Source organism: Podarcis erhardii, assembly GCF_964252035.2.
Source record: "Podarcis erhardii genome assembly, chromosome: 8".
NCBI classification, from domain to species: Eukaryota; Metazoa; Chordata; class Lepidosauria; order Squamata; family Lacertidae; genus Podarcis; species Podarcis erhardii.
In genome coordinates, this window is record NC_138499.1 from 34,312,952 (window position 1) to 34,338,187 (window position 25,236).

Below are 25,236 nucleotides of genomic sequence, written 5' to 3' on the forward strand. Positions count from 1 at the left end.
ATGGAGAGAAGGAGGCGGGGAGGGCTGGAAATGTGATGTCATTGGTAGTAGGGGATTGGTTAATATGGCTGTCACTCCCCGCAGATTGTGAGAAGCTCTCATTTGCTGACAAGGGGGCTGTGTGTTAGGAGGGGAATGAAGCAATCTCTTCACTGTTAGGGCTGATCTCAGTGAGTAAACAAGCTGGGAAATAGTGCAGCTGTGCTCTTTAAATATGCACTGCAGGAGATTTCAGCAAGCTGATGATATATCACGCATTAATGTTGAAAAGATAAACACATTTTGAGAGTGCAGGAAGGGCCTTGTGTTTTTATGTTGGCAGAATGCTTCCTAATGAATAAGAATGTGCTGCTGGCTCACAAAGCCATATGGCAGCTTTTCTAATTTTAGTTCAGTGCAGATGCATAATTCTCCCTTGTTTTACCTCCTAAAACCTTTCTGTGGTGATATGAATGTTTTCCTGTAATATCTTGGTTTTTAGCAGTAAATGTGCCTGTTGCTCTAATGTATCCTCTGCTCTGTTGTAAAATGTAGCCCGAACTTGATATTTTCTCTCTTACTTTTCTAAATAAAAGGCAAACATGGCTACGGATGACACAGACTTCCTGCTGAGCCTTAAAATTGGAATGCTAGTTAATTTTATATATTCTTTTGAAAAACTGGTGAAATCTTGCAAGAGTAACTGACAGTTTCCTGCTGACTGAAATAGTGAAATGTGATTACAGTCCATGAGACCCTCACAGATTTCAGAGTCTGGGCTTTGAATAATAAAACCAAAAAAACCTTCCCAAAAGTTAACAAAGGGTAGGAGCAACTTTTAAACACTTCACTACGCTGGTCCAGCATATGGCATGTTTATAGCTTGCTATCTTTCTGAAACTCCTGTTTTATTGCCAGAACACTGGTTTGTTAAAATGCTTGCAAATTTGAAACTATGCTGTTTCGGGTGCCACTTTGGTTTTATTCAGCTGGTACTGTGACTACTTAAGAATATGTAATGTTACAAAACTGACGCCTGTCTAAAGTAAATTTCAAGTAATTCCAGGAACTGTTTCTGCAAAAATCCCCAACATTACATATTTTAAATGATCTGCGCCTCTTATTTTTCCTTGCTTTACGGTTCCAATACTGCTTTAGGCTACCCATGCAAACTAGGTATAGATTTAACAGATTTGCCATGGATGCCACTATCACTGTAATTGCCCCTGCTTTTTCCTTCCACCCAGGCTAAAAGCAGAGTTACTGGGTATATACAATAACAGGAGTAAAACTAAATAGATTTGTGCCTACTTTTTTTATTTAACTCTGATGTCTTCCAGTCATATCATCATCATTTTTGTAACTGTAAAACAATACAATACACATTGAGAAGCAGAGAGTGGGGCAAGGCAGGTGGAAGGAGGCCTTGCCTGATGGAGTCTCTCCCCTCACTTCTTCCACCAGGCACAGCTCCCTTATGAGGACGTCCCTTATGAGGACGCCAATATTATTTCTCTGCTCTGTCTTGCATTCATTAAAAATAGCCTACGAAGTAGCAGGATGCTTTTGTAGTTGAGTCAGAGGCGTCGGGGCAGGGGCGGGTGGTAGGTGCACCCCGGATGCCATGTCTGGGCGGGTGACAAGAAGGCAAGGATCCCGGCGCCGGTGGCAAACCACTATGTACAGCGCATGTGCAGCGTCTCACGCATGCGCTGTATGTAACACCACTGCACATGCGCTGTACATAGCAGTTTGCTGCTGGCACCACTCGAGCACCGTATGGACGGTGGTGGGATCCCTCCGTAGCTACTACAGCTGCGAACGGAGGATCCTCTGGATCCCAGCATCCTCTGTACATCGCTGGAGCACCACTGCCAACAAACTGCTATGTACGGTACATGTGCGGCATCGCTACGTACAGCACATGTGCTGTACATAGCGGTGCCGCACATGCGCCGTACATAGCAGTTTGCTGCCCCGGGTGTCACGATGCCTTCGTTCTCCCCTGAGTTGAGTTTCTGATTAAATTAGTGGCATACTGGAGAAACGGTGAACATCTTTCTCTTCCACCTTCACTGGTAGGCCTGATGTTTTTGTTCCGTCCACGCTATAGAAATAGCTGGGTATTCTGTGGTGCAGTAACAAAGGATTGTGCTATATGCTGTTCTGCTCTCTTTGATGTAGGTTTTCATAATTCAAACATAATCTACTTAGTGAAATATACTAAAGGTATATTGTGTGGTATAGCATAGTTTCATAATGAACGTTGCATTTCCTAAGCAACAGTTGTTATACAAGTGTGAGCTGAGCTACATATGTGATTCAGTAATTATCATCAGTGTGGGACTTCTGGTTGTCCACAGATGTAGGAAGTGTAAAACAGTCTTAATAAGCTTTGATTTGTCAGTTATTCTTAAAATGGTGTGTGGGATCTCACATCTATTTTAAGCAGCTGTAGTTTGCTTTTCATAGAAAGAACTTGTTTTTAAACTCCTTTATTTAGGTCTTATCAAAATAGCAATAAAAACAGCCTTTTAGAATTTCAGTATTACAAGATGTTTTAGGATTTACCACTTCATCTTGTTCTGTTCACTTAAATCAAAATAGCAAATATAGAATTTATGCATCCCAGCCAACTTCCCATGAGATTTCTGCATGGGATGGATTTGCTTCTTTTGAAGTCATTTCTCCTGGGTCTGGTAAAATCAGACTGAGAGGGGATGGCTGTTCGGGCCAGTAAGACCACTCTTTCAGAAATGCTTTCTGGTCTCAGAAGATCTGAGCAGCTGTAGGTGAGTTTCTATTGTTCCTTGCCTGGGCAAATCACCTTCTCACATATGAACCTTTCCTTCTCAGTTACAGTTTCTTCAACTGTCAAGGCTCCTGTGAATGGCTAATGCAGAATATTGTCTTTTTGGTGGTGATACAAAGCAGTGGAAAATTCTCCTTAGGGAGTTTCATTCTGCTGCCTTCTGAATTTTGGACTATTTCTTAAAGTGGTTCTCTTTTCTACTCATCGGGTATTTTATCATTGTTTTAATGAGTTATTTGATTTTTAACAGTAACTTAGTAATCTACCTGGTAGACGCTTGGCCCAAAAACTAATATTTTAAGAAAGATACACCAGTCTTTCATCTAGCAAATTACAAGTATTAATGTATTCAATAGACTACAATTCAGATCTCTCTTCAGAATTTCATTTAAAATGTAATGGTTCAGGAACTATGCTCCATGGTGATTCATAAATAAATGACAATGTTTGCTTGCAAGAATGTTGGCTTTAAACATGAGCAATGTCTATTTTTTTCAGTACTATTATTGTAGGAAAGATGTACAAAGATAGTAATTGCAGTTGTATGTTGGTTGGTTGACATCTGTCCTGGGAGGTAATGGAAGAGTGCGCCCACCTTCGAGGTGAATTCAAACCATTGGAGAGTTACAGCACCTGCTGTGGCTGTAGAGACTGATATGGGAGAGACCAGTTTTGTTGCAGCTGGGGCAGATGAAGGCGTCTGGTTCTGCTGATGCAAGCGTACCATGGCATTTCTTCTTTATGTGCTCCGCACAGCAGTCATTGTATGTGAAGGTCCTATAATTTAGTTCCATACCCAATAGGCATGTTGAGTTTTTCTTGGTCCTTGTTAAATGTCTCAGAACAAACAAACAAAAAACCTAACACAAAGAACTGGTTTTAAATCCTGGATACCAGTGAATATCTGTGAAATTATACATGGTTAACATCCATGCCACCATAACCCTTATCTATGATGAAGCCTTCTGGGAAAGATTTGTATGTGGGAAGGGATGTCCTTGAGGGACAGAACACAAACCTGCAGCTTACTTCTGATATCCTTTTCCGTGGTTAAAGAATTGGAACTGTTGCATTTGAACAAGTCTGACAATTGTGACTAGTTCCATCTTGGCTTGCCATGCCTCTTTACTATAATTAGTGGCAAGTATAATCTTCTTAAGCAGCTCTGCTGTGTTATTCAGTTCATAGTGTGACTGTGTTGTCCCCCCTCCTTTTTATGTGCAGAAAAAGCAGCGGCAGCCAATGAAGATGAAGTGCAGAAAGCTGATGTATCATCAACAGGTCAGAGCGTCATTGACAAGGATGCACTTGGACCAATGATGCTTGAGGTGAAGTGTTATGAAGTTTTTTTAACCTTTAGAATTAACAGCTGTTCTGATGAGATTTGGCTAAATGAAAACAAAGCACATTTCAACTCTATGTAAGATGGTCAAACAAAGATTGTGCACAAAGCCTTTTTGTCCGTTCATTGCCACTTTTATAATGCATTGTTGGAGCAATCTGATTTCTAAGAGTAAATGCATGTTGTTTCTCCACCATTTTATATTAGAGAGTAAAGCTAAAGAAAGCAGGCATAGTCCATGTTTTTGCTGTCTTTTCTACTGTATAATATTAAATAAAAGGAAAATTCTGAGTTATTCCTAGGCATTTCCGCTCAGTCATGCTTGCATCAGTATAGCAGATGTTGCTAAGCAACACAACTGCATTTTTTCTATGAAAACTTCATATTGATTTTCAGATATATTCTAATGAGGCTGAACTACTTTCTCACCTCCCCACCCCCAGTCAAGAGAGAAACTAAAGATAGTATGCTACTTGAAGGCTTAACAGGATAGTTAACAAATGAAGTCTATTTTCCTCTCTGCAATGATTCAGAGTTAAGGAAGATGATAATAGCTTAGCTTTTATCTTGGTGCAGATTCTCAACAGTGAACTAAAATGTGTTGTTTTCTAACCTTTCAGGCCCTCGATGGGTTCTTCTTCGTAGTGAACCTGGAAGGTAATGTGGTGTTTGTATCGGAGAATGTGACACAGTACCTGAGGTATAACCAAGAAGAGCTGATGAACACAAGTGTGTACAGCATCCTGCATGTAGGGGACCACAATGAATTTGTCAGAAACCTGCTGCCAAAATCTTTAGGTACAGTTCTCCATCAACCTATAAATTTTAGTGGTTCCCTTCTTTCTGCCATAAGCTAGTGTTTAAGTTTGATGTAACATAATATCCTAATGTGTACATTACCTCTATTCCGTTCTGAGATGTTTCCCCCTCTTCTATTCTGGCCTCTAAATCATCTTCTCAAATGACATTGTAATTTATTACTTTTGTCTTGGACTTTATGCATCACTTCATGTAATAACTGACAGCTGCACCATTCATCTCGCTATAAGCCAACTAGCTCACAGGCCTCAAATCCCACCACCTGAGGTTTTCTGTGACTTCCCTAGCCCCTCATTCATAATTTTTATTTAATTTGAAAAATATGAGTTTTTTATGAGTCCCCTGCTATGATTCCATGATGCCAAAACGTTTTTGTGGGGCTCCTCAATTTTTTTTACATATTAAGGACTTAAAAAAATAATAATTCTCCCACAGATACCCCAGTGTAATGCCAAAAGGTTTTATGTGTGCCCCAAGTTCCTAAAACGTCCTTTGCCACACAGCCTCAGAGGGTTGACCATGGGTTACTGTAACCGTTGGCCTAAAAAAGGTTAGCCATGCCTGCTATGACTTCAGTTGTCAATATTTCTCATGCTATTTTTCCTTTTTTAAATCTTAGTGAAGGTAGGTGCAGATTATGTCTAGAATCAACTTTCTTATTATAGAAGGTTGAAAGGCTGTAGGAAACGTAACTTTAAGTATTCTTATTTTTGTCTCCAAAGGTGGTTGTGGGCTTTCCAGCTCCAAAATTTTATTTTTTTTATAGCTATTAACATAACAAATCCTGGCATTCCACTTTCTCCCACTTGCTTTCGGAAAGCTGCTTCAACTGTTTTTTTCTCTCCCTACGGTGAGATAATCTTGACATGTGGAAAACGCATGCACTGGCACTTTTGAAGTATGGAGTGAGTGTTTGTTTATTATGTGGCAAGTACATAGGTCAAGAAGTGTATGCTGTGCAACAAAAACATTTGAAGGAGCTCTATAAGTCATCAGCCTTGTTAGTTTATCCCCCTTGTTGGTTATTATTAATACTGTTTACAGGATTTTCACCCCTCCTCTTCCCAAGAGCTAGATCACCTTTAATATTTTAAAGATGGTCAAACAGAATATCTTGCCCAGCACCTAGTCATTCTGTATTATATTTCTTTTTCTTAGTGAATGGAGGACCTTGGTCTGGTGAAGCTCCTAGACGCAACAGCCATACCTTTAACTGCCGAATGTTGGTAAAACCTTTAACTGATTCTGAAGAAGAAGGCCATGATAACCAGGAAGCACATCAGAAATATGAAACTATGCAGTGCTTTGCTGTTTCTCAACCAAAGTCCATCAAAGAAGAAGGTGAAGGTAATCAGAACATATTTTATGAGATTGTTTTATGTTCAGTCTTTCCTTTAACCCTCCCTGATTGAGGCATCTTTAACCTAAATTAATGGTACTTACATTGTTGTCTTTGTCTCTGTGACAGGCACTCATTGTTTAGGTGGAAATGTGTATTTTTTCTGACCCTTTGCAAAGTATCTAATTAACAAGTACAGTAGATGAGCCTTCTTTTTTTGGAACTACATAAACACTGGCAGCATTATGTGTAGATATGCATACATATAGTTTGCTTCTTGCATATCATAAGCATATTTTGGAAGTTAATGCATCTAAACCATTTTGGTGTGACCTTAAACAGGGTCCTACTCTTTTCACTGGCACTCCTTCCAAAATAGGTGTGCATAGAAATTAGGGGAGAAATTGTGGTGGGATTTGCTGCAGTGAATAAAGCATAAGCAGAAGTGGCCCACTGATTTTTTTTTTCCCCCCTTTGGAAACACTGCACTTCCCCTTCTTTTAGTTTCCCGAAATTACGGTTTTACTGTCTACTAAATTGCTTATTCTTTTCTTTTGGCTTATCTTAAAATATGAGATGCACTTTTGAGGTACTGCAGCTTTGAAATGCTTCAAGTTTATAAATATTCCCAAAGTGTCTTCACACATGGCATGTGTTTTGAATGAAATATTTAAACTGCAGCATTCCAGATGTATGCAGTACCCAGGTGAGAGAGAGAATAAATGCAGCTGCTTATTTTTTATAATGGTCTTTCCAACACACTGAAACTAATCTACACTTTAATGTTATTGTGGTTGGAGTATGAGTGACCCAAGTCAGAATGCTTTCACTATCAGCCAAGAACTGGAGTGGCTTTAACTGGTGTGTAGACCATTTTCTGCTTTTCTCTGATCTACTCAGACATCCATTTGGCTCTTGGGCTGCTGCCAGGCAAGGACCCCTTAGGTTTTAATCCTTTGGGGTTGTTCAGGGAGTGCTTGAGAGCTGCTTGTTAGACAGCTATACATTTGGCATTGTAGGTGTTTTAAAATTTCGTGTTTGTAATTCATGGAAGTAATAGAAGGGAGCAGGAGCCCTAGCTATCAAATGTATGACAGCAGTTATTGTGGTGTGGTTATTACTCATCTTTTGGTTGGGAGTTTTGGGGATTGAATTGGGGATGTCTGAATGTGAGGCTGTTTATATGACGCTAAGCATGAATAAGATGGCATGAGAGGAAGGACAAAAGATTTGGGAGGCACTTTTTCTTATTTGGAGAAGTCTGGCGGGGGCGGGGGGAGGAATTTCTGGGATCCTCATGTGATGCTATCATGTTTCGAAGTGATAGAATGCTGGATCTAAGGAACCAGTTTGGTTATTGCTATGCCCTATGAGCTTGAGAGGAGATTTGGATTGCCATCCCTATGGATGTGGAGTAGCGGAGAAGGAATGGGTGGTGTGAGATAAGAGGTGTCACAAAAAGGATTAGAGTAAGTTTTTTAGCACTTAGGTTTTGTCTCCCACATACATTTAGGTCTTCGTTGTTGTGTTTTGAATGTAATGTAGCAAGCAGAGTGAGCAGACTGAAAATCCATTTACGTATTCTTAAGGGGTCTGTCGGATGCAGGTACAATAAGGAAATAATCAGTTCTGCATGTCATATTTTTATCTTTGTTGTTTTAGTGTAAGTTTTTTTAAAAAATTATATGGTCTAGCATAGATTTAGCAAACCTTTTCCTCCAATTAAAAATAATTTTGTCCCATTTAAGATCTTCAGTCTTGCTTGATTTGTGTGGCAAGAAGAGTTCCAATGAAGGAAAGGCCACTTCTGCCCTCATCAGAGACATTTAGCACTCGTCAAGATCTGCAAGGTACCGTGAAAGTGCAAGTCAAATCTTCTTTTATTAAAACAACAAAAAACAGATGTAGTTTCTAATAACAGCCTTATATACCTTCAGGCAAGATAACTTCACTTGACACTAGTACCATGCGAGCAGCTATGAAACCTGGCTGGGAAGATGTGGTGAGAAGGTGCATCCAGAGATTCTATGCACAGCATGAGGGAGATATGTCTTTTGCCAAGAGGCATCATCAGGAGGGTAAGGATCCATTGTTTCTTCAAGCATGTTTACAATAGAAATAAAAGCACAAACTTTTGGCAAGTCATGATCCAGAAATCATACAGCAGCTCCAATACAATACAACATGGAGTGCTAAGAAGTGCAAAGCCTTCCCCATTAGGTGCAATATCAGAAACTGCTTCATGTGTCGGTAGAACTGTCTACATTTTATATATTTTTAATTTATCTGAACATTTATATCTCAGTTGTCCATGATAAATTATACTCTAGATGGACTACAAATAAAAATCTAAATCAAGAAACCAATTAAAGTAAACATTTCCAGTGGATGGAGAAGTCTGTCCTAGGTATATTGAAAACCCCATGAATACATCTAAGCACTGTTGTTGATGAAAACACTTTAAATAGATGAAAATACTTTAAATAGAATAGACAACTGAGGAAGAAGGGAATGTGATCAAACGGAATCTGACTGACCCAAATATGAATCTAGAGAGCTTATGTAAATTTTGAACCACCAAATGATGCATCTTTCCCGTCAATGTCTTTTTACTCCTGAGGAATTACTTGGATTAGGCGACGGCACAATTTGGACAAGAGAGCTGTTTTGTGCGATACATTTAATAAGAAAGTACTTTGTGTGTCATGCAGTGACTAATGAAATGGCATGTGACACTTTCCCTGGAGATGTTTGAAAAATGCAAATGTATTAATTTATCCTAATTAAAGGTTCCAGTAAAGCGGGGTGAGAAACCTTTTTCAGTTCAAGGTTGCATTCCCTTTTGGCCAACTCTCTGAGGACTGGGCCATAACAAGTGTGGAAATGCACAAACTGGTCATGGCCACCCCCCACTTATGCCACCCATACACATAGCACATAGATTTCCACTCCCTCCCCCTGCCTCCAAAAAAGAAAGCAGTCGGGGCTGAACAAAGCCTTTTTACCTTTGGGCTTTTCCCTCCCAAGCTGCAGTTTCCACAAAGATTTTGCTGGTTCCCCATCTCTCCTGTAAATCTGTCCCCTTCTCTGATGGGTTATTTTAATGTTCTGTGCTTCCATAGTGGTCTTTTGAAACAGTTTGGTTCATTCATTGTGCTACTCCTATTATCATCTGGGGTAAAATGTGATAAGTGCTAAACAAGGCACAAATTATATAGAAAAGAAAGAAAGAAATGGTGCCGTGATGATTTAAAGTGTAGTAAGGACTGGATCTTCAGTCCTCAAGAAATCCATCTTGAAAGCACCACTCGTTTCTGAAAGGCTGCACTAAAAGAAAGTGTCAAGAATTAAGTCATTAGTTAGTTCATGTGTCTTCTGTGGAGAATAGGGTTAAATTCAACATCAAGGCCTGAAAACATGAGATTGCCTGGTGAATGCTCTTGAGCATCTTCTTTCCTGAAGTTGCACTTTCCTGTGCCGGCCAAACAGCAATACAAAAATTCAAAAGACCTTTAGAATCTCCACTTGCCACACCATGAGGGGCTGCTTGCTGGGGAGAAAAGATGAAAGCCCTGTCTGTATACTGGATTGTGACTTAAAGTTTGGAGGAAAATTAATTATTAGAACCTTTTCTGTTACAGTAGGCTGCATACTCTTAAGAAGCTAATTTAGCATACATGTTGCAGCTTTGTCATCACTTTAGAATCGCTTTTGGTATCGCTCTACCTCTTAATGTGGTGTGCACATGAAATTGCTTTGAGCTCCAGTGCTGTGAACTCTCAACCCATCGGATTTATACCCATATTCTGTTGAACCAACAGATGAAGCATTAGGACACTCTAGCTTTGTATGTTGGGAAGATGGCATGCACTAACCCTGGGTCAGTGCCAGAAAACACTTTGAGGTGCCTTCTGAAATTAGACTAAGTGAAGAGTGTCAAGCAAAGTCCTGAGATTCACATTCAGTATTTTCCCCCTTGGTTTTAACAAGAACCTACTTTCATTCATAAATAGGACAGGTAACGTGCTTTTCTGTACACCCCAAATTCAATGCAAAATGTCCTGCTAATTCCATGTTACACGAAACTAAATCAAAATGCTTTATTTTGTTTTACTGTGTTGGTTTAAGCTGCCCAGAGCATATGTCTCTTTTTTTTCATTTGGCAAGCTATAACTTTAATTGGAAGTAATTTGTCACATGACATCTTTTTTTTAAAAAAACCCCTAAACAAAATCTGTAGCTGTGGATTTGAATACACACACCCAGTTTTTAAAATGGATTAACTTCAGCGTTTTTAACATCAGAGTTGTTGACAAGGGAGTGTTGGAATTTCCTGCTCTGAACTAAAAGCACTGCTGCTGCTGAAAGTTCTGCCCAAAGGTTAGACTGAAACAATGACATACCTTCAGTGTGAAATTTTACTTTACAGTATGCCACAGTTAACAGGCTTTGTTTTTCTTTGCATTCCTACTCTACATAAACTCTTCTGGCTGTTTAACTTGTGTTTCCTGTTTTCCTGTGCCAAAATAATAATTTAAAATGTAGTAGCACGATAGAAAACTTTGAGGCAGGAACAGGGGAAAATCTTACCATACCAGTGTTGCAAGACTGGGGGAGGGAAAAAACTTGTCTAGCATTGTCAGAGTCTGAATGTTACTTGATCTACTACGTGATTGACACAGAGATGTTGTCAAAGATAAATATTTTAAACCTTAACTCTTGTTTTTCAGCATTATGTGTTCAAAATGTGGAAATGGTTAAGGGAGAGGCATAAATATAATTTCATAGGATAGGCATAAACACAAGTATGAAGGAGTTTTCAGCCAGTTCAGGAAAATCAAGAAATGAAACTAGTTTATCAGGTTTCACAGTGAAGAAAACATTAAAGTAAACCAGCTGGTAACTCATTGTTTTCATTTAAAGATGGGGCAAAATAAAAATTCCAGATCTGGAAAAGCACACTTTTTTTGCAACTTAAAAGTGTCTTGTGTCAGTGTTCAAATCCTGAAAGACAGATTTAGGGGAGATATGTGCAAGGAAAATCCCATTTTTGTTGAACTAAGTAAAATTATTTAATAAAATTATATGTATAGACTCATGAAAGTAAAAAGGTTTGGCACTAGGCAATATTTCTTCTTCAAAAGACTTGGATGATAGAAATTTACAGGAGAGCATATGGGGCCAGAGTCTGTGGGACTAGGGCATGGGTAGGCAAACTAAGGCCTGGGGGCCGGATCCGGCCCAATCGCCTTCTAAATATGGCCCGCGGATAGTCCGGGAATCAGCGTGTTTTTACATGAGTAGAATGTGTGCTTTTATTTAAAATGTGTCTCTGGGTTATTTGTGGGGCATAGGAATTTGTTCTTTTCTCTTGCCCCCCCCCAAAAAAAATATAGTCCGGCCCCACACAGGGTCTGAGGGACAGTGGACTGGCCCCCTGCTGAAAAAGTTTGCTCACCCCTAGACTAGGGCTTACCTTTTTTTCAGTTGGAATTCCAAACCTATTCCATTTCACACTAAATTTATGCCAAAGACTTGGATTCTCCCCCCCCCCCGAAATACACGTTACCCAAAGAATGCATCTGCATATTGGTTTCATTAGGTGAGCACACCTTAAATAAACTGAATTTGTTGAGCATCACCTGTGATCTCCCACAGGGCAAGAAAGGGGCACTGCTAAGCTCTCAGCACAAAGTAAGCTTGCTACCAAATCTCTTTTGTCAATTTACTTGATAAGCTTGCCAAAATGAAAGCAAGGAAGACGTCATTCAAGTAGATTACCTGTCTGTTGTAATCTACTTTTTGTCTGAATTAGGCAATTGGTTGAGCATTTTTGTTCCAGATTTTAGCAATTGTAAATGATGTTTCTAGAAACCATGATGTTCTGTGATTTCCTCATGTTGGAATGTGAAACGAACATTTTCCATTAAAGTAGGTTTGCCTAGCTACAGAACATATTATAAACTATATAATATATATTATGTTGATATTCCTCCCTTTACTTAAATAGGCTGTGTTTTCTACTGAGAGCATTTGGGGGACAGGTGGAGGAGGCTGGCCCCAGGTTTTGCTCCAGGTTACCTCCTTGCCACGCTGCTCATTTTTTCTGCCATCTCCAGCTAATTGCAGGAAGGTCTGATTAAGTTGTAGACAAACTATTCTCCCCTTCCTTGTCATGTCATGGCTCAAGTTGGCATATGTTCAGGGAGAATTTTCCATCCCTTGGGATGCTAGTCCGTATATTGTATTATTCTAAGGTATGCTCCTGGTTAACAAATTTATCCCAGTCAGTGTACTTTGCTAGTTTGTCTAAAGCAGAATGGGTTGGAATGCTTTGTAATAATTATCTGGAGACATGTCAGGAAGCTAGCTGTGACTAGCTTTGTCCCTGGCAAGTTAATTTCAGTTGTGAGTCACTGTCTCCTCTGGTTGGAACAGGTGGAAATCATTCTTATTTTAGATTATTCTCCATGAAGAGAAAATTCGCAGGTAAGTGCACTGTTTTTGCAATGCTGGCACTGTCTCTAACTCACTCTTTCAGTTAATACTTTACTGCAGTTGCACTTTGGTCTTAATCTGCAAAACATTAGCTTTTCCTTTAACACAACCTTGCTGATTTTGCAAAAGAAAATGCAGATTTTTTTTCTAGCTTTCTAAAGAAGGCAATGAAAACAGAGTCCACATTTTCATGCGGATTATCCTGCAGCCTGGATTTCTTACTACTTTTTTCTTGTTTCTCCTTGTTTACAGTGCTGAGGCAGGGACTAGCTTTCAGTCCTGTTTATCGATTTTCCTTGTCTGACGGCAACATAGTTGCTGCCCAAACGAAGAGCAAGCTCATCCGTTCTCAGACTACTGGTGAACCTCAGCTTGTAATATCCTTGCATATGCTTCACAGGTAATTTATACAATTTTTGCTGCCTTGAAAAATCTTCAACCTCACATCCTAAGAACAGCTGCAGCAAGAGTACATAATTTATCATGCATTATTGCAGTAGCCCCCTTTAGCTATATTGGGTGTAGCATGACAGTAAAATAAAGTATAGTTTTGATTTTAATGGTTTCTGTTTTGTAAAGAAAACATCCTAGTCCACTTGTTTGTAAGTAAATACCAATTATTTAAATAGTGCTTCCAACCAACCACATGAATTTGGGACTTCAGTTGAAGATACAGATTGGTGTTTAACAGCAGTTTTATCACTGTTTTATCACATCTACTTTGACCACACTTAATTTTAATGTTCCACATAAGATAAAATCATGTAGTACATGATTCATGTAGTACATTTGGTATGTTGAGCCCCTCACTTTGTGTACAGGCATGGAAATCCTTGCAGGACCAGTTGCATTCTCAACTCAGGCTCATTCTGGGGTTTGAAGGGTTTCGCTATTGGGAAATCTGAACAGTTTTCTTGTATGCACTAATGATATTGTTTTGTAAGAAACTTTATAAGCACTTAAGAGAACTGTTTGGACAACACATCTTTGCATGTAAATATTCACCATTGTTCCAGTTCAACATCTCCTTCACTCTTCCAAGAGAGATCATTATGGGACAAAAAAAATGAAGGATGTCGACAAAGGGAAATGACAGTTTTTTCTCCAGAATCTGCAGTTCCTATTCATTAAATATGAAAAGTTCAGTGCTTGGTTATGAGAAGCTATTGCGTATTTGTGTCAGACTCAATTATGAACTATGCATAAGTTTTAATAAGAATTATCTTTCGTTGTTGTTTATTTGTTAGCTGCTGAACATTGTACAAAAAAAGACTACTGACTTTGACTATACCCTCTGAACATTGCTGTTTAAACAATTCAGAACTTTTTGTTGGAATTAAGGGGACCTTTTTATATTTTGAAGGTGGCTGATGAGGCAGCAAGCTAAATAAAAAACTGCCAGGCTACAGGGCACATACTTACAAGAAAGTTAAGTTTTTCAAGCTTATAATGCAATCTGAGAAGCAGTAAATTAACATGAACCTTTGGGAGTTTTGTGCATTTTTAAACAAAGTTTCCCCTTTCATTTTAGTCATCTCATGCTAACAAGAATTGACTGGACAGTTTCTCTTCCTCCTCAACTTTTCTTTCTAGTTCTCATGCCACTAGCAGGGCAAAGTTTAAATGTTTCAGCTGTAGAACTTTCAGTGCAAACCCTGCAAAGGAATGTTTAAACCAGTGCCAAAACTCTATTAAATATAGTTTGTTCATAAAGCACTTTTCCTTCAGTGTTCTTTCAGTAATTTAGCAAACTTATAATTTTTAAGAAACTTTTTTTGGGGGGGCATTGATAGCTCCCATTTTTTAAGTCTGGAGAGAGGAACTGACTACAGATGCTATTCAGTGTAAATTTATAACAGAACAAAAACCTTATGTGCAAAAGAAAATCTGCAAAGAAAACTAAACTTGGATAGTCTTCAAAGAGATTTCATGCACATATCTTCGCTCAAGAAATGTATTTTCAAACAGCAATATCTTGTTCCTGAAAAATGTGATTCTTCCCTAGATAGTGCTACTGTGTAGAATGTGGTTTACCTGTATGCTGTTGCTCTCAGCATAGGGAAGTGATGAGAGAAGCAGTGCAAGGAAGCTATTTTGCTTCCTTAGATGCTCATGCAGGGAATTCAGTCCAGGAAAGAGTGGGAAGAAAACTTACCCTGAGATTTTAAGCAGTGGATCTCAAGGCAAATCTTCTTTCTCCAGGTTCCTATGGTAGGCTCCCCTGCATGAGATTTAAGGCATCCCCAAATAGCACTTGCTCGGTTTCTCATACCTGCATGTACTGAAAAGCCCAAATGGTAGAAGATATGGGGACATGTCTCTCTGTTTTTATAAACTGTTTAGAGATATGCTGCTGCACAGAGGAGATTTAATCTGCAGTCTCCACACAGCCGCCATCACTGCTTGTACAGTGGTTTCCTAAAGTAGTGGGTGGAGATCTTTCCCCAAAGCTTCCCTGCTAATTGCCTTATATCTCTCTTCTCCACTGCCGGCAGCCACTAGAATAGTCAGAGTTCCCTACTTCACAGAATATTTGGATTGGAAGATTTGTGCTACCAATGCTTATGCTGCAGTGTACATTTAACAACCTTTTGTTTTTAAACAAATAGTTTTGGGCTGGTAATACAGTTTTCTACCCCTCTTCTCACTCCAAGTCATTTATTGAATACATATGGAATAACGTGCTGTTTACCTGTGGGATTATTCTACAAGGGATAATATTTGGTTGGAGCACACTTTAGTCATCTGGAAAAACCTCCTCTTCCCCCCATCTCTGTCCTTCTTGCACATTCTTTAGCTTGCATGTACCCACAAAATCTTTCTCTAACTATGCTGATCTCATTCTGAACTTGTTTGCTGTACTGTAGTTTTTTTGGCTTCCATACTTAAAGCAGTGTTGTAATTTTTTTTGGCTGTACTTTGAGATGACTTTTAAAACTTGCTTTTTACTGTAACTCTTGTTGGCAAATGGGGCAGCAGTTTCAAGGCTGTAAAAGGCCTGTTCGTTTACTTTCAGATTGTCAACAAATGCCTATCCTCTTTCTGCTTTCTTTTTTCAGAAGTGGATTTGTCTGATTCTCTCTTATATAATCAAAATAGTGAAAACTTTATTTGCTATCAGAACAAACTTGTAGATATGTAATTGGAGCTTTCTCTCTTATGTGATATTAAGATATCTGTTAAGACAGAAATGAACCCAAGAGCCATGGAATCCATTTCCAGCTGTTAACTCATTTGGGTTCCTTGCCAAATTAAATATATTTCCACAGTCAGTGGTGACTCAGTGCGATGGTTTGTTGAGACGATGGTTCTGTTGTTAGGTGAAGCAAGGGTTGCCTGGATAGCTCTGTGCAGTGCTTAGCCTCAATATTTCATGAGAGCAGAGCTCAGATGTTGCTTCAGCAGCAGGGCTCTTCAGATTGAGCCTTAAATAGGAGCTGCAGCTATTTCTCTGTTGCTGAGAAGAAACTTCATTTAAAGGGGCCCAGGCTGCTTTAGCAGTTGATTTCTCTGAAGAGCAGAGAAGGCTGTGGTTGCTGTAGGAGTTTTGAGGTGGAGTTCTCAGAGAGATGCTGGCACCAAGGATTCTTCCTGCAGAAGCACTTCCAGTTGGTTAGGTGCTTCTGAATCCACAAGCTCATCCTCTGAAAAAGGCTCAGGTCATGACAGTTACCACTATATCCTGTTGAGTGTTTTTGCATGGAGGAGGGGGCCAGCATTCTTAACTGGAGGGGCTTATAACTCAGTCCTGTGCAGGTGTGTGGCTACCGAGTGTCTAGTTGCATCCACTATAGGTCTCCACATTACCTCAGGGCCTTAGAGTCTGGCTCCCTCATGCAGTGGATCTCAGCAATGGATACCAGAAACCTCCAGCAAATTGTCTTTGTTCATCTGTAAAATAGAAAAAGCAATGATCTTTGTCAAAAAGGTAATTGCTTCTGTTTGTTTCTTTTCTCTTTCTTTCATTATGAACAAGATAAATAAATGTTAGTAGAGGCCCCAGGCTTAGGAATACATCAAGATAAAACAAATGCTATGTCCATCTTTGCCTTTGGGATTGTCAAATCTTTATTTTATCAATTGTGTCTTTTATTAATCATATTTAAAATGTAAATTTTAATAATGTTTTTGTTCTTTTTTACTGTTTCAGGGAACAGAATGTTTGTGGAATGAACCAGGATTTAACTGGACAAGCAATGGGAAAGCCATTGAACCCAATTAGCTCCAGCAGTCCTGCCCATCAGGCCATGTGCAGTGGGAATCCAGGTCAGGATATGACCATCAGTAGCAATATGAATTTTGCCATAAATGGCCCGAAGGAACAAATGGGCATGCCAGCAAGCAGGTTTGGTGGTTCAGGCGGGATGAACCATGTGTCAAGTATACAAGCATCCACTCCTCAGGGTAGTAACTATGCACTAAAAATGAATAGTCCCTCTCAAAACAGCCCTGGCATGACACCAGGTCAGCCAAACTCTATGCTATCCCCACGGCACCGTATGAGTCCGGGAGTGGCAGGCAGTCCTCGGATCCCACCCAGTCAGTTTTCCCCTGCAGGAAGCTTGCATTCACCTGTTGGGGTTTGCAGCAGCACAGGAAATAGCCATAGTTATACCAACAGTTCCCTCAATGCACTTCAGGCTCTCAGCGAGGGGCATGGAGTCTCTCTGGGGTCATCCTTGGCTTCACCTGACGTAAAAATGGGTAATTTGCAAAATTCCCCTGTAAGTATGAATCCTCCTCAGCTAAGCAAAATGGGAAGCCTGGACTCTAAAGATGGCTTTGGACTTCATGGGGAGCAATCAGAAGGTACAGCTGGACAAGCCGAGAGTGTCTGCCATTCAGGAGAACTGAAAGAAAGTAATGATGGCATGCCCCAGGTTGTTGGTGAGAGGCCTGATGGACAGAACAGACTTCATGATGGCAAAAGCCAGACAAAGCTCTTACAGCTGCTGACCACCAAATCTGATCAGATGGAGCCTTCACCTTTGTCTAACGCTATGGGAGATGCTAACAAGGACTCCGCGGGAGGTTTATCTGGTTCTGGTTCAACGCATGGAACCTCGCTCAAGGAGAAGCATAAAATTTTGCACAGGCTCTTGCAGGACAGTAGTTCTCCTGTAGACTTAGCCAAGCTCACAGCAGAGGCCACAGGGAAAGAACCGAGCCAGGAGACCAGTAGCACAGCTCCTGGTTCAGAGGTGACTACAAAACAGGAACCGGTGAGTCCCAAGAAGAAAGAAAATGCACTACTTCGCTACTTGCTAGATAAAGATGATACTAAAGATATTGGTTTACCAGACATTACCCCCAAGCTGGAACGGTCGGACAGTAAGACAGACCCTTCCAGTAGCACAAAGCCAGTAAATATAAAGACAGAAAAAGAAGAGATGCGCTTTGAGCCGAATGAACAGGTAAGAGACTCTTTTTTTTTGTTGTTCATTCAGGAAATTTGTCGTGGAAATGATCCTTGCTCATTTGCTTCAATGTCTTCCCTTTATACAGGGTTGTGGGTTGTTTTTTGTTTTGTTTTGGCTAGCGTGCTTGATTGTGTTTGTGATTGGAGGCAGTTGCCTTGCTTGTATTGCCAAGACCTGGCTGGCTGAAAGGTCCAATCTAGACCTTGCCAGTTAGTAGAAGTGTGGTTCTTGGTAGAACATCAACTGGGTGTTGGGGAGGAAATGTAGGCGTGAAGAAGCAACAATTTTTAGAGAAAGCCTGCAACATTCAGTGCCTGACATTGGCTTTCTGTGAGGAGGGTGCGGAAAGGGAACTTCAGAGGTAGTGAGATGCAAAGCTAGTACATTGAGCTGTTTGAAAAAAGCATTCCACAGAGGAAGGACGAAATGGTTCACTGTGCAAACTGCACAAAAGTGTCCTAAAATGACATAGATACTTCTGTGCAAAAAAAAAAAGCACACAGCAAAAACTCACTCTAGAGTGAGAAAGTGAAAGAATCATAGCTGGTGCAGGATAAACTTACAGGAAGTATAATCTAAATATAGATCAAAGCTTAACCCATTTGTTGTAATGATAGAACAGAGAATATTATAAATTGTTCCGCTGTCCTCTTGAGTCTTCTTCCCATCCTTTTCTCCTTACTAGAACAAAAGCAGTAATGTTTTTGCAATACCTACTGGATAGAATTGTTTATGTTTTACTTTTGCAGTGATATCTGTTTAAAATAATGGCTAATTTGTATGTATAGTTTTTGTTGTAAATATGGCATGGTCATAGTAGAGTAAATATTTTATGAGGAGGAATTTGATGGAAAAAAAGAATAACATTTTCCTTTCTAGTGTAACTTTTTCTGAACAGGAAATACTTTGAAGCATGTTAAAACACCAAAAATAGCATTATTCCAGGTAGCTTATTTAAATAGTCATCTTCCCAGCATACAGATTTGAGTATTTCAGAATTTTTTTCTATCAAACTCATTTCTAAACAACTCCACCCCTTTTTAATGTTTCTGAGTTTTATTACAGCTAGCTACTAGATTTTGGTCAAACATATATTCTAAAAGTACTTATTTATTATATGTACACCATCAGTTTTTGTATAGGAGGTAATAATGGTCATGTTATCTAAGCATTTCTAGCCCCTGTAGCTCAGACCTGTTCTGGTGTCAAATTATAAATTTGTGTTGTGTTTACACAGCAGTCCTCTAACTTAGGTAACAATTACTGTCCCCCAACTTTGTCAGTATGTGTCCCTTTTCTTCCAAACCTATTAACAGAGACTGAAGTAGATTTTCATGCTTAAATATCTTCTAAAAACAACAAAGCTTTAAATACAAATGATAGTTCCAAAGAAATCATGAGAAAAACTTTTAGATAAACATGACTCTTTAAATCGAGCTTTTTCCTCCTTCCCTCACCTAAGCTATGGAAGGACAAAAGGCAGGTGGCAAGGATATTAGTTGGGGAATTCAATTTATGCTGCATGGAATAGGCAAAAGCAGCTGGAAGGAGCAGAAGGGTAGACCCAGTTTACTGGTGCTGATGTCATTTCCCCCCTCAGTTTAAATATGGACATTGAACCCTAACTCACATTCACCCTTGAAAGGCACAGAACACATGAAGTCCCTGCCAAATTTCAACCACACATTCAACTATATATAGGAATGGTCTTATATTGAAATGGTGGCTTTGGAAGCATTCACATTTGAGTTTGCTACATGGAAAACTGCAGATAGAGTGCTGGGGCAAATTTAAGTGTTGAATGCTTCTGGCATGTCTTATAGTTTAAATTTTTAATTTTTTTAATAAATATGTCCCCCTACCTACAAGTCATGCGCCAGCAGATGTCTCTTAGAATGGTGACTACACTGTGCTGTCCCCCTAAATACAATTACAGAATAAGGAGATGGAGGTGGTAGTCTAGATGGTCTGTACTCATTGAAAGATCAGGCAGCTTCTCATTTATACAGTACAATTTTAGCCCAGGGTTCAGCTCTAAATCCTACCTTGAATGTCCTGGAGCTGATGCTCAAATCATGGGAGGAAAGATTAGGGTCCTTAGTGAAATCTAACAGCCCCAGACCTTAAATTGCCTAATTTTAGCCAAATCATACCTCCCTAAGCCTTCAATAAAAAAGTAACTGGAAGATGGGATCCCAAAGTAATGGGGCCTGAAAATGGCTGCCCTAGATCTAATCCTTCACATAACATTTAACCAGACTGTATGTAGCATGTGGTTAATTGCCTTTGTTCCCCATCATTATCTGCTACTTGGAGTGGTGGTGGTGGTGATGGTGGTGAAATGCTGAGAAACACATGAGTTTGCCCATATATTGTAGAAGTGGTAGGGGACAACACAGGACTGCTGTATTTTGGTAGCACTTCCAGACAGAGTGTTTCATCTAGTACTCCTCAATATTATTCAGGGAGGTAAAATCCCTAGCTGTCAGTGAGTTGTCTAGAATGAGCATGATTCATCTAGCCAATCCCATAAGGACAAGCCCTGCACATTTGGGAGAACCCCCCAGAACAGTGTGTGGGAGAAGAGAGGAGAGATTGTTCTGTCCGGCAAGCCGCAATGCTTGCGCTGATGGGATGGATGTTCACTATAGCATGATGTTGAATTTCACCCAGTCATTCCAGAGTCTGAGTCACTAGGGCAAAGAATGGTAGGTGGGATTCAGTGCCTGCAAGTGCAAAGTGATGCACATTAGTTAGGAGAAATATGCATATATTTACAGATAGACAGACAGTTGTCCAAAATAGTTCAAGTTGCTTCTGTATATGCCTGTTGTATATTGAAATACTTATTTTTCAAGTAAATACTTGCATAAAACTTTTTAAAACATCAATACATCTTTTGCTAATTTTGTATAGTAACATATACATTATTTATTATTATTTATTAAATTTCTATACCGCCCTTCATCAGGGTCGTTCACAACATAAAATATACAAAATAAATGGTAAAAGTCCAAATGATAAGGAACTGAACAAGAAAAGTTCATATAAAATACATAGTACTATCAAAGTGAGCACTCATTAAATATAATTAATGATGTAATAAGTTCTGACCTGCAGTGTATAAGTATCTTGATTGAAAAAAGGAAATTTTAGCAATCTTTAACATTTTGCATTTTTTTTGTCAGTCTGTTTAATTAAAAAAATAGCTTACAATTAACTTACAATGGGCTTTAGCATTTTTTTGTCTAATGTTCTATTATAGTAAATGAGTCTCAGTTACTAACAAAGTTAGGCATGGCATTTATTTGTGAATTTTGTGTGTGTATTCTATAGTTGTCATGTTACATAGAAAGATCTATTAGTGCTGCAAAGACTGAAATTGTATTTGTGGAGGGTGGGGATACACTCTTCATTTTGCAAGGCAGTGCTCCATGTACCATTTTAAGATAAATTCCCACAACTATCCAGAGGCAGTATGGAAGATTATAGAATAATCTGGAGTAGTTAACATGTTGCCAGTTTGTTGGATTGTTGCCTGTTCATTCTGTAGAGAGGATTTTATGGCTGTTCCATGTACAAAAATATTTGCATTCATTATAAGCTTTTTTGAGTTGTTCGTTCACCTGGTCAGCTTTAATTTTCTTAAGAATTTTTGAGTCAATTAAACTTTCCTCACCCCATAAGTTTTTTTGCATCCTGCAGCATGTATGTTGGTAAATTTCCCTGATTCTCAAACCAGTAACTTCCTGTAAATTGGGAAATTTTACATTCCGTCAAACTAAGATTCCGGCTGTGTAGGCGATTTCTCACTACATGGAGATAACCTGTGTATGTTTTTAAACTATGCTGTACTTTTCTGCCACCAATGAAAAGCCTATGCAAAATGTAGAGCATTTTTAGCCATGTGGAAGTAACTGTTCTATAGAACGTTTTTTAGCCCTGTCATAAACGAGCAGAATTACAATAGTGGCAGAATGCTGATTTTTGCTGAACAAAGATTCTTTGTTTCGTCCATGAAAAGCTACAGCCCTTGGAGATATCTCTTTGCCAATTCATGGTTGGGCTCTGGGGAAAGAATATTAGCAATTTGCTTTAAGGAGAGAACTTTAATTGGTCTGCTTTGTGCTAACAGAAAGCACAGTGGTGGGGAAGCTTGAAGCCTTTGGGTGCAGACACACAGTCAGCCTTTTCTATATGTCAGACTAGACCACACTAGATTTTGCTTTGTTAGGAGTAAATATCAGACAACCCAATTGATAGAAGATACAAGTGCTCATATTCTTATCTTGTACTTTGACTGCCAGAGAGCTTGTCCAAACTATGAAAAATGAATGTTTTCTTGTTTCTGTTTCATCAAAGCCTGCCAGCGAGCTAGATAATTTGGAGGAGATTCTAGATGATCTGCAGAATAGCCAGTTGTCGCAGCTTTTCCCAGATACCCGACCAGGTACTTCAGCAGGATCAGTTGACAAACAAGCCATCATCAATGACCTCATGCAGATCACAGGTGAAAACAGCCCCGGCACACCTGTTGGAGCCCAGAAACCCCAAATGCGGATCTCTCAAAGCAGTGAGTCTGAGTTGTTGCTGGACTGAAATTGTTGTGATAAGAAAAATGTAGGCTTTGCAACAGTGCCTCTGGGTCTTTCAGATTGTCTGTGGCTTTAAAAAAACCTGCAGTAATCAAACAGCACCACCTGCTGTTCTAATCCATAGGATCAACATTTTGAAATAGATGTAGCATCTCCTGAAACCATGATATCGCACTGCTTAGGAAGTCTAAGTCACTGTTGATTTAAAATATGTACTTCTTGCTGAGAATTTTTTTACTTTATTTCTATCATTAATGCATGAGTTGCCACACATGTTTTACAGTAAAATAGACGTACTTCACAAAACCATGAGGTCACTAGGGAAGTGCACACCTGTGATCATGGTTTTCACAGAGAGCACTTGATAGTTGAAAGTAAAAGCTGTTCAGAGTCCTTCCTATGAGCAAAGTATGATGGGATGCATATAGGGGGCACTCCCCACCCCCAGACTTGAAATGAAGCCTCTCAAAATCTGTGTGACTTATCACCTGAGTCACGTGTGGGGAACCACTGATCCTCCAGATGTTGCTGAACTACAGCTCCCATCAGCCCTACATGCATGACCTATGGGCAGGGGTGATGGGAGCCGTAGTTCAGCAATAACTAGAAGTCCAAAGGTCTCCCAAACCGACTTAAATGAATGAAGAAGTCAGCACCAGACAGTTTGGGCTTCTTCTTGCTTCACTTAACAGGCAAGTGTTGCTGTGAGAACCTTTTCTCAGAAGCTTTTCATAGTGTGAGCTATTAGGACTTTTAACTGCCCACCCAGCTTTCCAAATCACCAACTGTTCTCATGTTTCAACATAATGTGTGTGTGTTTTTCTGTTTCTGAACCACACAACCCCATCTGCATCTCCAGGTTTACTCACGGAGGATTCCCACCCCCCTCCGCACACCTGCTATAACAGATCTGTGCATAGAAACCTACATCTGCCTGTAAATCACTGTTCCTAGTTGAATCCAAGCAAGTGAATGTGCTTTCAGCTATAAAAAATAGGGAATGGGAGGACATGTGCTTCAAATGAATTTAATTGAATTACTTTTAAAAAAACAAAAAAAACAGTAGTTTTAAATGAAGTGAGTAAATTACAAGGTTACTATCCTGTTAGGCAAAGTTTTGTGCGTGAAAACCAATTTCTAAAAATAAGCAGGTCCCAAAAAGTTGCAGGGAAATCTTTCTTAAAATACTTTGTTTAAATATTTACCTTTCAGCTAGCCACAGATGCCTCCAATATATAGGTGTTGATCTATTTCAGTAAAATAGTGTGTTAAGCAGAAGTATTCTTCATTTATTTTTTAAATTGAATATTGCCCTGTGTAAATATCCACATATGCAAAAAGAGTAAAATATCTTTTGAAATTGTGGGGGGGGGGATATATATTTCTAACCATGACATTCTTGGGTTAATCTCTCATAAATAAGACAAAATATTATGAGCCATTCATAAGCCTCTTCACTCTTCTACATTGGTGTGTGTTTCTGCAAGTTGCTTTTTGAAATATTGTATATACAATATTTCACCTCAATTTTAAAATAAAAAATAAAAATAAATTATACTTCCAGTCTCTCAACTATTTTTCATCTTTTTAGCTTTTACCAATGCAAGGCAAGCTCAGTTGGGAAGGATGTTACCAAACCAGAATTTACAACTTGACATCGCATTGCAAAACCCACCAGGTGCTGGAGCTTTCCCACCCATAAGAAACAACAGTCCATATTCAGTCATACCTCAGCCCGGAATGATGGGCAGTCAAGGAATGATGGGAAATCAAGGAAATATTGGGAATAGTAGCCCAGGTAACTTAAATACTCCCCTTTTGTATGATGTTTCACATGGACTGGAATCTGCAGGAGTGACTAGTGGGAAGCAGCATCACTGGACTCCCAGCAATGGCATTATTGTCACTTACTAGAGAGGGGAGGCTAGTGTTATGCGACTGCACCACAGCAGGAGCATTGGATTGCCACAGGACTCACCACCTCACCCCCTCTCCCTCCCAGTAAGCAGCAGCGATACTACTGCTGGGAGGCCAGAAGCTTGCCATGCCCCTTCTCACCAGTCCATCTTGAGAACTTTATTATTGGCTTGATTAGAGCAAAAGGTTTGTACTTCTTGTGGGAAGCAAGATCATCTAAATGCATAAAATCATGCCTTGGATGGATAGATCTCTACAGAAAAGAGCAGGAATAGTGATTGCACCTGGCTCTGATACCACTCACCCCATCAGTAAATGAAATTTGGGACTGCTACAGTCATTGAGAGTTGGGGATTGAGAACCCAGTCCTGTGCATATTTGTTTGGAAGAAAGTCTTACTGAGTTCAGAAGGATTTGTTCCATGTAAATTGTACATAGGATTCCTTTCTTAAAATGCAATCGGAAACTACAACTAATCCAGAATGCGGCAGCTAGACTGGTGACTGGGGGCGGCC

The 25,236-nt window shown here is 39.5% G+C and overlaps 1 protein-coding gene across 10 annotated transcripts in view; it reads left to right on the forward strand.

Moving 5' to 3' along the window:
* The window catches only part of NCOA2 (nuclear receptor coactivator 2), a 130,232-nt gene that overhangs the window by 87,494 nt on the left and 17,502 nt on the right, over window positions 1–25,236 (forward strand). For all 10 annotated transcript variants that reach the window (XM_081873977.1, XM_081873975.1, XM_081873982.1 and 7 more), the window contains 9 exons: window positions 4,016–4,119; window positions 4,754–4,931; window positions 6,111–6,299; window positions 8,040–8,141; window positions 8,229–8,369; window positions 13,042–13,189; window positions 16,940–18,203; window positions 22,572–22,782; window positions 24,396–24,602. In XM_081873977.1, the coding sequence (XP_081730103.1) occupies window positions 4,016–4,119; window positions 4,754–4,931; window positions 6,111–6,299; window positions 8,040–8,141; window positions 8,229–8,369; window positions 13,042–13,189; window positions 16,940–18,203; window positions 22,572–22,782; window positions 24,396–24,602 (2,544 nt within the window). The remainder of the gene's footprint in view (window positions 1–4,015; window positions 4,120–4,753; window positions 4,932–6,110; window positions 6,300–8,039; window positions 8,142–8,228; window positions 8,370–13,041; window positions 13,190–16,939; window positions 18,204–22,571; window positions 22,783–24,395; window positions 24,603–25,236) is intronic.